The 15233-nt window shown below is 51.6% G+C and overlaps 4 protein-coding genes across 4 annotated transcripts; 1 reads left to right on the top strand and 3 right to left on the bottom strand.

The window, feature by feature from the left end:
- Positions 1-576: 576 nt before the first annotated feature.
- Positions 577-3849, bottom strand: PG998_004121 (uncharacterized protein; the record flags this gene model as incomplete). The annotated part of the gene is made up of 1 exon (XM_066870939.1): positions 577-3849. The coding sequence occupies one exon, from the start codon at positions 3847-3849 to the stop codon at positions 577-579; it is 3273 nt and encodes a 1090-aa protein (XP_066734689.1).
- Positions 3850-4332: 483 nt separating this feature from the next.
- PG998_004120 (mitosis protein DIM1-domain-containing protein) lies at positions 4333-4761 on the top strand (the record flags this gene model as incomplete). The annotated part of the gene is made up of 1 exon (XM_066870938.1): positions 4333-4761. The coding sequence occupies one exon, from the start codon at positions 4333-4335 to the stop codon at positions 4759-4761; it is 429 nt and encodes a 142-aa protein (XP_066734688.1).
- Positions 4762-5874: 1113 nt separating this feature from the next.
- Positions 5875-10412, bottom strand: PG998_004119 (uncharacterized protein; the record flags this gene model as incomplete). Its single annotated transcript, XM_066870937.1, has 2 exons — positions 5875-6310; positions 6388-10412. 2 exons carry the CDS (start codon positions 10410-10412, stop codon positions 5875-5877), a joined length of 4461 nt encoding a protein of 1486 aa, XP_066734687.1.
- Positions 10413-10624: 212 nt separating this feature from the next.
- On the bottom strand, positions 10625-13071 carry PG998_004118 (cell morphogenesis N-terminal-domain-containing protein; the record flags this gene model as incomplete). The annotated part of the gene is made up of 2 exons (XM_066870936.1): positions 10625-12829; positions 13003-13071. The coding sequence occupies 2 exons, from the start codon at positions 13069-13071 to the stop codon at positions 10625-10627; spliced, it is 2274 nt and encodes a 757-aa protein (XP_066734686.1).
- Between the last annotated feature and the right edge of the window lie 2162 nt (positions 13072-15233).

Genomic DNA, 15233 nt, shown 5'->3' with positions numbered 1-15233 from the left:
CGTAATGCTGCTTGGCATCACCCCACAGAGCCCTCCACTCTGCCGATCAAGAAGATATCTCAGTCCGTCCGGTGCAATTTAACATCCTTCTCCTTTCTGCCAGCGTCTGTACGGAGACCGATGCGGTTCTACTTATGCACCAGTAGTGCAACTGAACGCTCAAAGCGCCAGGTATCGAGCATTCAAGGCGTGTACACCTCGTCTTCGGAGCATCTTGAATGTGACGCAAGTACGGGGCCCAACGAGTTCCACAGGGAGAGCGCCCGAACACAGAGATATCTGGATCTACAATTCCTCCGCGCTACACATTTAACAGCCGATTCTCCCAATTTCCCCGTTCGCGCGCATCTTTAAACTGTGGGTATTCCAATTCCAACGGCAAATTATCATCACTATCCTATCTGTTCTCTATCTACAGTGTTTCCTCGAGCTCTTTCCCCGAGTGTTTGGCCCACGCCTCGAGTCGCTCCGGACTGCAGGTGGCACATAGTCGCTTAGCCAGGGCCCTGCAGACAGCACCATCCGTCGGACTGGTGAAACCCTGTGCCGACAGCCAGCTCACTCCGCCGAAACGAGTCACCAGTGTATCGCTCCCCCTTCCACCGTCGTAGCTCTGTAGATGATTCGCAGTATCTGTTTGCGAAGATTTGGCCCCATGTAAGGGTTGGACATCAGCATCAAGATCCGTTCAAATACCTTCCTCTTGTGGAAGACGGCCACATCTGCAGTACTCCGGAGAGAGTCTAGCAGATAGGCAAGAAGCCAGCTCAGCTCAGTGTAATAGGCTTCGTCAGCCGTAGGCCCTTCGTGCAGGATTTCCTGTACCATTGGAACCTTGTCGAGATCCCAGATAGGTCCGCGAGTAAGAAATGTATTGAGCTTCGGGTACAACGCATGCGTCGGGCTTTTCAAGATGTCAAGTGCACGGCACACGAAGGCCAGGATGGTGTTAGGCATTGCGCCGTCACCAATGACTAGCTTGGCCGTCTCGGTCAGTTCCGAAAGTAGAAGCCAAACCTGTTCGTTCTCTTCGTAGCTTGATTCTTTGACTTTGAGTGCGATCTTGTTCAAACTGGTCAGTGCCTCCTTGCGGATACTAGGGTGCTCAGACGCGAGGAGCCAGATGACCGATGCTGTGTAGCCTTCTTCCACAAGCTCTTCCGGTGTTTTGGATGCCCAGTTCATCACAGCATTGTTGTCTTTGCTAACTTTGACTGGCACATGCAGCAACTGTTCAAGCTGTTGCTGTTCATCCTGGTCCAAATCGCCAGGACCGGCCTCAGTTTGACCGTTCGTTGCAGGGACCTCGTCAACTTCCATCTCGTCGTCTGGAGCATGAAGGTCCGCCAAGTAGAGATCCTTTGCCGCCGCTGTCTTCCCAAATGCTCCCTTGAGCCTATGAAGTACATCCTTGAGTAACACCTCGGGTATGCCCGCATCTCTTGAAAATCTGAGATAATCGGACAGAAAAGCAGCAAGGCTTGTGAGAGCTTCCTCCTTGGTAGCCGAGGACACCGCGAACGGTAACTGCTCTACCATAGTCATCATCAAAGGTGCTACGGAAATGTCTTCCGACCCCTTTGCCCCAGCTGCATGCTCGGATCGTAGTTCCATGATGAGTTCTTGGTACTTGATGGGCGACCTGGCACACCTCTCCACACAGTTGTTCAGGAAAGTCCATATTTCAGAATCGATGCGTTTCTGCTTCCTGAGGGCTTTTATCAACGGCTCAATGCCTGAACCTCGTGACCGGCCGGTGACGAGACCATGCGCTTCAGCAACAAACAATAATATGTTCGTCGATTTTTCTGTAAACATCCCCTGGGTGTTCTCGGTGAATAGCCGCAACAAGGTCATAAAGGGTGAGTGTTTGAAGTCCTTGCCGTGAGAGAACCATTTCATCCCGGGAGAATACTCGGCGATTGCAGAAATGTTTTCGAGTTCTATCAACCGCAACGACCGAGTTTCTTTCTCTTCTTCTGACACCTCGAACCGTTTGATAGCAGTTGAAAGTAAGGAAGAGAAGTCAAACTTGGCCGCTAGTGCGACTTGAGGGATAACTTCATGATACAACAGCAAACATCGCGTCACAGCGACTCGCTGCAAAAGGTCATCATCTGACAAAGCACGATACGCACCTACGATGATATCTTTCAAGTTCGGCATGCGCCTGCAGAACTCGTCAACAAGCCGTCGGGCAGCATCTTTCCAGAGCGAACTCGATGACAAAGATGCCTGCCGATGCATCTCCAGCACAGCTGCGAGCTTTTCTAGCGATACCACGAGTAGGCGGATCGCGAAGAAGGATATGAGTTTGGAGTTCTGGGTGAGTGTCAAACAGCGGGAGATCGTCTTCGCGTCCAAAGGGAGTGGGAGGATATTGCCGAGGACAACGGCTGTAGGTGGCGGTAGTTTGGCGTATTCGTTGGGGTGGCCGAAGAATGGTGGAATATTCAGGCGTATGGAATTGAAAAGTAGGGTGGAATAGCCGATCCAAGTGGCGGATAACTTCGGTTCAAAGCCAAACGCCCTTTTGTTGATATAATAGTTTGCTACGAGCTCAGGGCAGGCTGTAAATATGGCAATAAGCAATTCGTTCTGCTTTAGACTCGACCATGGCCGAAGTGTTTGAATGAACTCCGCAAGCAAAGTGTTGCGTACGGGTACTTCATCGTCGAACTTATCCATCCAGGGCACACTCTCCAGACCGGGTTCGTTGATATCATCGGGATCAGAGTTGATGACAGCATTAGAATCAGCTCCATCTGGATAATAGCCTCCATGAGGACGTATTATACCGGCTGCCGTGGTTGTGCAAGCTGCGATTAGGAATGTGTGGGCTGCTTCCTGAACCTCCTGAGCAGCATCTGCTGCCGATGGCCCGCGATGATATGTGTAGAGTGAGGATATACGTATCAGCGATTGTGCGTTGAGGAGCCGGATTTTAACGTCTTTAGGCAGTTTCGAGTCCAGCACAACAGTGTCTCTTAAGGTATGGAGGATCTCCATGATGAGATAGGAAGGGTCCTCCCTGAGGTCTCGCATCAGAGCGGCCACAACATCCTTCTGGTACAGAAACTCTTTCTTGGCTTCAACCTGGAGAAATTTGAGGCAGCTCAGGAACACTCTGACGGCATTAGTCCTGATAGAAGGCCTCTGGGGATCCTCTACACCTTCGCCTAGATAGCGCAGGCCCATATTCCTTGCTAACGACTTCAAAGTGGAATTTCTGGCTCGGAATGTCGGCGCAGCGAGGACACCGCCGTCTAGACAGATTATCTCCCTAATCAATCGTAAGGCCGGCGAAATGATGAAATCCCTCCCTTTTTGGGCTGATAGACCTTTGGCAAGAAGCTCTTGTTGGCGTTTCTGAAGAAGGGTACGGGCAATACCCAAACCGGTTGGCACAAGCTCCCTATGGTCTGATATGACCCTGAGGAGCAGGGCAAGGACGACAATGACTGCCGACATGACGATCTCGTTGTCCGTTTGCGCCGCCAAGCTCCAAGTCTCCATGATGTCAGGAAGGTAGACGGGTACCTCATCCTCGAATTCCCTGGGTTTGGTCAGATCCAGGTACTGGGTGAGGATATCAAGCCTGGCGCCATTGGTATCTTGCTTGTCGTTCACGATGCCATCAAGGAGTTCCTTGAATGACTGGAGGCCGTGGCGGGAGTTGCGCAAGTCTTGCTCAAATGTCAAGAGGTGGTGAAGCTGCCTCGCTGTGTGAATCTCTTCCGAGGTGGGTGCCTCGTGAACAACATTCCGCTTCCTCTTGGGAGGTCTTGTCGTATCTGTAGGGTCGAGATTAGGTGCATCCCGACCAGGGATCCTCTTGCGCTTCATCATCTTCCCCAAGCCAAGGAATATCTGGGCCCCTTGAGTGAGACGAACCACCGGAACACAAGATTGACGTGATGTATGCGCAATGTGTATTTGTTTAGCAAATTGCTGCACTCTTCACATGATGCTCCCGTATCATACAAGAAGGGAGACTAGCATGTTCTCCACTAAAAAAGTTGAAGGTATCCTGAAGATTCTGCCAGCTAGTCCGTTTGATTGCAGACAGAGCTTTGACCGCCTTCCGTTACGGGACTAGCCCACGCAGATAAGCTTGTACCACGTACCTCATTCTCCGTTCGTCAGTCTAAAGCTGGCTCCCCCACTTTACAGACGTACATGCCAAATGCCTACATAATCCCACCCCACACTCCCTCTCTCCCGTTAAGCCAAACTCCAAACAGTGGTCATCGTGGGATCTTCCACTCCGACTTCGCGCCTCCCGACCTCGCGCCCCCCGACGTCACAAACAAGCATCTCCCAGCTGTCATCATGTCGTTCGTGCTGCCGCATCTCAAGACGGGATGGCATGTGGATCAGGCCATCTTGTCAGAAGAGGACCGTCTGGTCCTCATTCGCTTCGGCAGAGACTGGGATCCCGATTGTATGAGACAGGACGAGATGCTCTACAAGATCGCCAACGCCGTGTCCAACTTTTGCGTCATCTATCTCTGCGACATCGACCAGGTGCCCGACTTCAACCAAATGTATGAATTATACGACGCCTGCACCATCATGTTCTTCTTCCGCAACAAACACATCATGGTCGATTGCGGTACCGGAAACAACAACAAGATCAACTGGGTTCTCGAAGACAAACAAGAGCTCATCGACATTACCGAGACCGTCTACAAGGGCGCCAAGAAGGGCCGTGGTCTGGTTGTTAGCCCCAAAGACTACTCTACCAGATATCGATACTAGTCTCTCCGCCACCCTTATTATGTCGATTTCCTATGGGATATTGGTTACTTCGACACGGCCTTGATGCTTTTCACATGACGAGGGTGCAGTCCAAATAACGACAAGCGGATAGCCCTTTCACTCCTCTATCATGGGGACAGGAAACACTCACAACCCATGTGATCGGAGTCTTGGGCTTGAGCTTAGAAATGTTGCTTTTAGGGTTCGTCTCACAAACAATCAGAACTATTTTATGAACACCAATGATGCTAATACTTATCTCCAAAGATCACGCGTGAATACCCCCCAGGTACAAATCTCGTTATCTATTGTGACCACTAACTCGCCAGCTTTGCTTTGCCGAACTAATGACGGGACGCCATACATTGGGCTACGTGATTTTCGATTATGCAATGTAGGTGTACAACTACGGCATGCTAAAAACCGCCATTTTGCTACCTAAGGCTCTGTTAGTTCTGACTGGCCGTAGTCCACAGTCTCCGGTTCGCCTCCTGCCTGCTCTTTGAAGAACGGCCGATCATCACCCTACGTACCAATAAATCTGAGATGAGTATTCCGTGCATTTAACATTATCCTCTTGTCATTATACTTGGAGAACCGCTTTGTACGGCTCCCACCCAAACGGTAAAACATCATGGGCATTTCCTCAGACGATGTATACACAAACATGTAAACATGCATAGATATATAGATCTTCCACCAGTTCAATGGTATGATGGCTGGAAAGTGAACGTTGTGTCTTGTTTTTGCAACGATCGAACGCGCTACGGCGCCCAGGATAATCTCATTCGCGACTCGTTATCACATAAAACATCTTTTCCACAGATGCGTTCGTTTCTTTTCGTAGAATTAATAAGTGTCATTTGTTCCATCTCATGTCCCTTTCCACGCTACCGCCCTTCCCTACATAATAAAATTCCCGTGATCACAGCATATCACCCGGCGAGTCGGGCGACTTTACAAGATAGCTGTTGGGTACCTTGGGCACTTGGGGGCTGGAGATCTGACCGAGCTGCTGCGTGCGGAAGAGGTCGCGCTGGCGATCGGCCTCGCGGGAGCGCCCGCCCGTAAGCCGACGCATGTGGCTGCGCGTGGCCTGCTTGACGGGGCGGATCATGGACTCGAGGAAAAAGTTGCCGTTCTCGCTGCCCCCGACGCACCGCTGCCGGCCCCGCCTGTGTGCTGGTTACCGCCACTCCCGCTGCCTCCTCCGCCACTGCCGCCGCCGCCGCTACCGACGCTACCGCTGCCACCCAGCGTCGTCGCGTCGTCACCATCCGAAAAGACGTCCTCGGTCAGCTCATCATCTGACGTGAATGAGTCGCCCATTTGGGGCGTGTAACTCGCGGGCGCCGACGGCGACGTGATGGATCGGTTGTGCAAGGGCGGGCGCACGATGGTGGTTGTCATCAGGTTCATCGAGTTCTGGTTGTTGGTAGCAATGCTGAACGCACCAGGGTTCATCGTGTTGGTACTGTTAGGCACGTCGCGCGGGGAGAAGCCACCAGGGGGTGGACGATCGACGAAGCCATTTTGGAACGACGTGTTGCTGCTAGCCTGGTGCAAAATGGGTAGGATCTGTTCATCGTAGAGCTGTGTGGTGCTTTCGTAGCCTTCGGGGAGAACTCAGTGATGGTCCTTGATGAGCGGCCCTCGCTCGGCGGGCTCTGAGACATGTCGTCGAAGAAGTCATCCAGGCTGTCGAGTTTTGTGACTAAATCCGCACCCCCTTGACCCTCGTTCCTAACATCATCAGACATCATGGTATCGCTGCGCTCCGGTACCTGGAAGTAGCCATAGGGGAAATCATCATTGTGAAACTCGACTTCGGGTGTGGGGGTTGGTTCCGTCGGTGTCCCGTTCTCCGCATCAGACTGGCATACATAGAATGCAGCGTGGATATTGGCGCGCGTGATGTCCGTCTTCTTGGCAGGTATAGGGACTGCCCAGCCAGACTCTTCGGGTATACCAAATAGACTCTGGGTTCTCTCGTACTCTTTACGCACGGCTTTCGATGATGCCCTTGTCATGCTCATTCGGAGATGATGCTTATCCATGGAAGATCCTGACATAGTCATGATGCTACCCAGGACCTCAAGGGCTTCCATGCAATACTCGCTCTGGAGCAATCGCAGGAGGGGAGAAATCAGATCCGAACCGTGCCCGGCGATCTCGGGCTTCCTCATCTCCGTCTCGGGGATGATGACGCTCAGAATCCTCATGGTCATGATCTTAACTGGTGGTATGCTGTTGGTCAAGAAGCCCATTAGCATGACTAGCATGCTGACATCTAGTCGGGGTAGATAAACGTCACGAAGGGCATAGAATAGTTGCACAAGGAATTCATGGGGGCTACGGTACCCGCAGCTCATAAACCCATCCAAAGCAGCACATATGGACTGGAAGCCCTGGGCCTCGGCAACTGCAAACAGAATGTCCGCGGTTTGCATGACATCTTCGGGCAGTGTGTCCAAGTCCCGTTCCATAGCTTCCAAGAAGCGGGGGAAATTCGCCAAGGTGGTGAAAAACAAACGGTCATCCATCCCGATCAAGTGGTCGCTTGGTAACTGCACCAGCTTGTCCAGTGTCTTTAGGGTCGGCTCGAGACATATTGATGATCGCAGCCCCTTATAGAGCAAGTTCTGCACTCCTTCAAAAGAGCCGTCCCACCGTGGAGGTTGCCCCTCAGCCAGAATGCGGCGAACGCTTGGATCATAGAAGTCGAGTTTCTCCAGAAACTCGTTAAGCATCTCCACGGCTTCAAGGAATTCCCGCTCATTGATAGATTCCAAGCAAGCACATGTGGTCCAAAATAACTGAGGCAAAGCCAGGAGCTTATCCGTATCTAACTTGACGATGAGCGTCTTTAGTGTTGTCAGAATTTCCATAGAGAAAGTTTGGATTTCAGAGTCTTCGTCTGCAATGGTGTTGGATAGTCTTGCGAGCATGTCTCCTAGCATGAGCTGATCCATCGACGTCAAGATACATCGGAAGATCTGGAACGATCGGCAGGCCAAATGCCGTACAGGACACGAGGTTGCCCATGTCAGCGAGAGACGGCTCCATTGCTCTTTGATTCCAGGGAATGTGATTTCGAAGGTTTTCACAACCTGTGCGGTGAGATACTCCATGCTTTGTGGCACGCTATTCTCACGGTCGACAACTTTGCCATTGTTGTCCTCGTAATTCCAAACCACGGCGCGGTCGTGGCGACGAATGGCATCGATCAGATTCTCTATGGACTCTTTCGTCTCCTTCGGTGCTGCGTCATCCATTTTTGAAATGACCAGTTCGTGAATAAGATGAATCAGCATCTCGCGGGCTTGCTCCTGGACAAGTGGGGTATAGTGATCCCACAGAACTGTGACGACTTGCAGCAGGACAGGCAGGTTGTCAGCAGTGAGTTGTACGGGAGATACCATCAGGTCTACAAGCAGGATCAGGGCCAGTTGCCCGAGAGAAAATCCAGCTTGTTTGGTACCAACCGGAAGAGCCTCAGCAAGATCAGCACAATATGGCAATTGGTTGACATCTGGGGGCGGCGGCACAGCTTCCCTTTTCTCGTTGGGAACCATGGCCTTGGGCGTAATCTGCAACAGTAGAAACTCGACCACATTTATACCAGGCGCACTTGGGGCGCTCGACAGGAAGACCACAATTTGCTTGGCATATTCAACAAAGTTCTGTTCTCGTCTCTCGAGGCACAGAGAGATGATGAAGTCCATGACAAGCTGGACATTACCCGGATGCGGGCCAGTTGCCAGTGCTTGCCATAGTGCTTGGACTTCATTGTGTAAAGCTGCGCTAGACTTGATCGTGATCTCCAACAGGTTCGCCAGAAGCACGTAAGAACTGGCTATAGGGCCCCCATTGGGATCGATCTTGAGCTCAATGGTCTGGATCCAGGGCAAGATTACTGCTACCACATTACGCTGAGCTCCTGCCTGAAGACTCTTGAAATAGAGAGTAAATTCGGAGAAGATGTGGAAGGCAAGCTCCGGATGCTGCTTTGCAAGCCGCTTTGAGATTTCGAATTGGGCCAATTTGTACACGGCTTTAGTTTTGTCCGATATGCTGATATCGAAATCTTGAATCTTGGAAGTACGTCCGGCTTGTTGTCGCTCTTCGAGAGCCCGCAGAACGCGTGCTGATTTGGATCGAATCTCGCTGGCATCGTTGCCAAGCGTGAAAAGGCACAGCCCCAGGAGTCTCCAGAAAGGCGAAGGATAGTCAGTGTGTTGGAGAAGAACCTCAGTCACAACAGCAAAATAACTTTCGAGTACTTTCGAGGCGTCGGCCAAATAACAGCGTGCGATGCAGTGCTCGAGTAGATACGAGTGCTCGACTTGGTTGAAAACGATGAGGTTTTTGAGAGCACGCCGTCCAATGATGTTTAGACGGTCGCTCCCTGAATTAAAGATGGTCTCAACCCATGCGAGCATGCGTCGTATGTCGAACGACAAGTTCACGCCACTCTCAGTGGTGACGCTGATAGGACCGGCGCAAAGAGCTGCCATGGAGCTTAGAGCCGCGGTTCTCAGATTCCTTTTTTCAATCTCCATTGCAGCAGACAATGTTCCCCGTTCGCCGACCGACTGCTGGTCGATCATGGATTGCCTCATCGTGTCCTCTCTTTGTCGAATTTGTGGTTGATTCGGAGAGAAGCCACACCAGTCCTCCATGAGGGCAAAGGAGGACTTGCGCGCCTCAAAGGTCAACCACCTGGAGGGGTCTCGGGCCCGGTTGATACCCTCGAACAATTCCTCCATGAGGCCGCAATAATGACGCCGCAGCTTTTGGAATTCCCAGTCCATCTGCACCTCGCCATCCATCAAAAATAGCTTGAGATCCTTTGTATAGAGAGTGAGGTTATTCAGGATCCAGTCGTCATTGTAAACTTCAGGCTCTTTGAGGAAATGGGACGTGAGCTTGTAGACATGAGTGAGCTCCGTCCTCAGCAAATCCATTTTGCGGTTTCGACGGGGGCCACTATTACTGCGCTGGTGAATTCGAGCTCGAGCTTCGTCATTGCATCTTGCAACCTGACCAGCTAGTTCTTCGAGCAACGTGCGGTATATGTTGATGTTGATGGACCCCATAGCCAGGACAACAGCCTCACGAACCGAAGCTGACGACACCTGTAGTAACGGAATCAAATACTTGAATAATATGCGGGCGGATATAATCTTGTCAGATGACTTTGATCCCTTCCGTGCGTGTTGACTGCCCTGCACGAGACCAGGCTGAGCAGTGCCGGTATCGACTAGGGTTGTGCAAGCAAATGTAAGATATAGCTTGAATTGCTCAACCAAAACATCAGGCTGTGTCACCGGTGTTCTCGTATTGTATCGAGCACTTCCAGGGTCAGAACCATAGTAGAGTCCCCGGGTGGGTTCGGACATGATCACAATACCCTTGTACATCTGAAGTATTCGATTGCAGACCAGATCACGACCAATGGTGACCGTAAAGGGGCACCGATCGTAGGCAATCCGAATTAGGTTGGGAAAGATCTTGAACCACAGTGTAGTGTCATAAGAGACGTCACTTGTGCAAAGCTCGATCAAGGCACCCCGATTGTTGCCATTCTGCTTACCGCGTTGCAGGCGGCTCCGTTCAGCCACTGATAGCAGCTCGTCTTTGAAGCTCATGACTTGCTCGGAGTCGTTTTCGAGAATGTCAATCAGGCGCTGGTTCTCCCTCTCGAGCGCATTGTCCTTGCCAAGGGCAGTATCAAATTCCGTAATGAGTCGAAGGACTGTCACTGCAAAGTATCTCACTCTTCGAGACTGGGAACAAAGAAAGAACAAACCCCGTGCTTCGACATGCTCAACCTCGGCCCAAATGCTTGATAAATCAAGCTTCATCCCCCTTTATCGGTGACGTTGCCTTCGCCAAGGCCGGATGCTGCCTCGCGTGTTTTCTCTCTGATCTCATCTCTCCAAATTTGCAACAGTTCGACGTAGAGCCGCAAGGTGTTCTCAATGTGGCCAGGCCCCAGCATACCCCCGTCAGACATGGTCGAATACCGGTCATCAAAATTGAAGATGAAGCGGGCAAACCCCATAGTTACTTGGTTTGCATGGGATTGCCGGGCGATGGACTTGAGGGATTGGGCTGAAGATTCAGCGATGTTTGTCTGAACATGGGCGGTTCCTGTGCATAAAAGGTTGATGAGAGGGTTGAAGGGGATGTCACTAGATAAACAGCGAGGCAGTGCTTGCACAGCAACGTGGAGAAGCTCATAGAACGCCTGTTTCTGTTCGGCCGGGCTTTGATGGTCTTCTCGCCTGGTGAAGTTGAATGTTTCGGCAATTGGTGTCTTGGGGCCTGGACTGTTGAACTTTTCGTCTAGTGCAGCTTGCCCACCAAATGTATTATCGCATATTATGGTGATTTTGCCAAGAATCTCCGAGAACTTTTTGTAGTACTCCCTTGCCACGTCACTTAATGCATCAAGTCGGACTAGCTTTGAAAGCGAGTCGCCATGGACTAGGGTCGGCGTCCCGTTGAGCGGAAGTTGATTTGTCGGAACGGCCGGAGGAGAACCTGGAGCCACCTTGTCCGAAGGAGGCGGTGGTCCGTACTCGAGCGGGAACGGAGGGCGGCCGTCTTCACCCTTCTCCAGGTCTGACAAGACCACAAGAAATGCCCTTATACCAATGACTATCCTGTCCGGGTCAAGTTGCTCGACCTTTAGGTCCTTATTTGAGTTGAATAGATCGGCATTGATTAAGGGGAATATGATGTTCTTGAAGCAGTACTCTGTATGCTTGTATCCAATTATTCTGATTATCTGGATGAGCGGTCCCGACACAGCTGTGTCGGCAGGTGTGAAAGTTCGCTTGGTAGGCGGTATCACGAGTTTCATGACTTCATCTAATTTTCGAGCAACGCCAGCGAGGGCGTCATTACTCCGGTAGAGGTAGGTCCAGAGGAGTCTCGAAATGACCTGGAGGCACAGTGGTCGCATGGCACGATCTTTCAATCGTGGCTGTAGGGGTAGAACAAGCTGCAACCACTGCGAGCTCGACGTTTCAGGGGGTGAGACGCAGACCAAGGTAGCCGTCAAAGGGAATGCAAATTGCCAATGACGGGGTTTGACGAACATCTGCGCCAAGCGGGGTGTAGTGTTACTGATGACTTCTCCCCATTTGGGATTGGCGAAGTGACTATTGCTTGCTTTGGCGGCGATTGGCAGGAGGAGTGTATCCAAGACTTGGCAAAATGCTGATTTGACCTTTTGGCCATGCGATTTCGCGAAAAGTCTCCCCAGTGAAACTAGAAAATCACACGACTGCTCCCATGCAAGGTCGTTCTCGATATTGATGCGCAGATGTTTCATCCCTCCCAACACCAACTCCATCTGACCTTCGGGGTCTTTGGCCGTGGTAGGGCTCTTGGCTGCGTATTCCTGAAGCGAGCGATCGAGATCGACGACGAATCTATCTGTAACACTGACGAAGTTGATATCACTCATGACTCCCAAAAGTTGAGCAAACAGATTCCAGTTGGCCAGCTTCAATGGGGACACAAAAAGTTGTTCAATGTCGGCAATCTTAAGTTGGCCAAAGATGATGCTTTCGAGTTTGTCTTCCATTTCGACCGTGATGGAGTTAAGACTACTTTGGCTGATAACCTCCAAGAGAACACGACAGAGTATATAGATCGACACGATAGAACGACGTTCGGCCTGGGCCACATACTCTTGTTTCGCTGCAAGGGACGTCGGGCTGTTCGCCGCCCCAGCCTCCGGGGCGGCTGCATTGGCAGTGATGACTTGTACCGGCTCGGTATTGCGTCTCAGAAGGGGCGCGCTAGTAGGGGCACCTCGAGATTGCTGAAGCTGTTGCCTTGCTTCGCTGGCGGATTCGCTCTTGTGTTTCCTCCACAGCATAATCAGGTCGATAAGAGGTTTTGGCCTTTGCTTTGCGATGTGTCCAAGAGCTACGATGAACTGGTCAAAGGCCGGGTCCGCCCCGGGTCCGCAGATCTGCTCGATCTGCGGTTCAGGGTCAAATGGAACAGTGATGCACTCGTTCAGCTTCTCTTCAGCGAGTGCGATGAACTTGGATACAGATTAGTATGCTTCGGAGGGGCTCAAGATATTTCGCAAACTCACATGTAAAATAGGACATGCAAGGCATATTCACCGACGGTCTTTTGTTCGTTATGATGTCGCGAAGAGTGTGACGGGTGGTGGGAATGATCCCGTCTAGACCTGCTGTGCATTCGCTCTACCCTTCGCTGCGTAAGTGTCCCCGAATTGCTTTCGGTCGTGGACAAGGTCCTCTCTAATGTAGGGTGCATATTGGAGTTCGCGGTTGAGCCTGATAAGGCGGTTGGTGGTCGGGAAGCCATGGTCGCATCCGTCTCCGTTCGAACCGTCCCAAGCGGTTCCGTTCTGTCGTTCAGTAGCCCAACTCCGGCGGCAGCTATCATCTGCGGGCTAAGGGGACTCGAAGACGTGCTAGCCAAACTTCCATTCCTCGAGTGTTGGAACCCATGGACGATTGACGTCTGTCGGTGGTGCCCATACGCTGTTGCCTTCGGGTCTATCACTCTTTCCAGGATGCCCCCAAAGCCTTGGCGGGAACCAGCGGAAGTCGGAAGCCGCGGCGAGGAGGTCGGGCCGGCGGAGTATGGCGGGGACTCTGGTATACCGGCGAGTCCGATGGACTGGATCTTATCGAGGGAAGACTCTCGAGAATGCGAAGCGGAGCGACTGGTGAGAGGCTCTAGGGATAGCGGGAGAGGTCGAATGGTGTTCTCCCAGCTGTCATCCTCGTCGAGGGCGTTGAGCCGTGATGTTGAACGGGACCGAGGAGAGTGCCTCAGTGGATCGTGGCTAAGTTCTGCAAGTGCCTGCGACGGAGCTACAAGTACCGGCGACGATGTCAGTAACGGCATCGAATACAGTAACTGCACTCTCCAAGCACCTTATCCTAGACGGTTCACCCCTCTCTTGTGAAACCAGACAGTTTTGTGCAGACCAGACGGGAAGCTTGTTGGCCGCCGAAGGCTGTTCGCCGCGCTCAGATTGGGGCGTGACGCCGGCCGCAAGCTTGTGTTTCGACTGATCAGGGTGCACGCTACAAGGGGTACGGATGGGTACGTCCAGGATGGGTTATGGAGAGGGCTGTAAGGAATGGAAACCAACACACTCACACCTCATCATCATATCATGTATAAATCATTCCCCATGATCTCTCTGATGGCGACCGGACCGGGACTGGCAACTGGTGGTGTTTGCTGCATCTAATTTGATGAATTGGCTAGTCGGACAATCTAGAATGCTATGATGTAAATTTCCTGTACTGTCGCAACGGAGGGAGAATTAGATTGAAAAATCCCCGGGCCTGAGGCATCCTGGTCCCTTTTTTTTTTCTGCCCTTCTAGCGAGCAGCCGGCAGGCGAGGGAGGTGGGAGGCTAGAGGGAGGTGGGAGGCTAGAGGGAGGTGGGAGGTTGCACGCTACGCTATGGCATCCTGAACGACTCGCTATTAGCTAATCTTGTCCCGCTGCTCCATCACGTTTTTTGGGTCTATTGGGCATGCAAGGTACGGCCCGATGACCTATCAGAATCGCATACGCCAGTCAAGCGGTTCGCTGGCCCAACGTGTGCTGTGCAATCCCTTCCTGCGTCGAGGAAAGAGAGATTCGCAATCAAGGATCCTAGGATCCTAGCCACTTCAGTGTGCGGGAGACAGGTCTCTGATCCTAAAGCTTAATCGTTGCATTGTGTTGGAGAGGAGTAAATGCAATGGATATAGGCACAAATCTTTACATATATCCATTCCTTTTCGTCCAGTGCACCCGGACGTCCCCATAATGATGTGTAGAAGAAGACTGGCCAAGGCGAATGAATCCACTCTAATGCCTGGCTTGGCTATATGCATCATACAACAAAGACGTCGGAGTCGCAGTCATATAAGCCTTCAAGTAGCATTTGGTGTTAACTCGATAGACTGCAAGCTGCGTCGTTATCTTGCGCCAAGTAAGCGCGGGAACAGTGGACACTGTCAATTCTGTCAGTTTTGGCACCCGCACTTGGCTTACAAGCCACTTAGACTTGTGTATCTAGTGGTGCGCGATTCTGGTAGGTGCATCATTTATCACCTGCATCGTAATGTCACTTGTTTCTTAGTTGGTCTATCTGCTGAGACGTAGGGAACAATTCCATAGCTATGCTGTATGATGATTTTGGCTATGAAATTTAAGCTTCAAATGGGTTTCAAATATCGACAGGCGTGGCCAAACAGTGTATCGGAGAGGTATCAACCCAATACCTCTGGAATGTATTGATCAAAGCTCCTGTCAAAGACGCCGAGAGGGGTCTGCCGCCTACCGCTTGGCAATTCGGAAGTTTCTTGCATCAAGTGCGGCTAGTCAGGTAATGTGGCATTGTGTGTATCTGGCTCAGCCATGCATCGGACCTGATGTGTGGAAGAAACCTACCAGATGTTCGGGTA

This window comes from Apiospora kogelbergensis (genome assembly GCF_038363985.1).
Source record: "Apiospora kogelbergensis strain CBS 113332 chromosome Unknown utg000002l_segment0_segment0, whole genome shotgun sequence".
Lineage (NCBI taxonomy): Eukaryota > Fungi > Ascomycota > Sordariomycetes > Amphisphaeriales > Apiosporaceae > Apiospora > Apiospora kogelbergensis.
The sequence above is the reverse complement of the archived record's forward strand: the minus strand, read 5'-3'. Positions and strand labels throughout refer to the sequence as shown.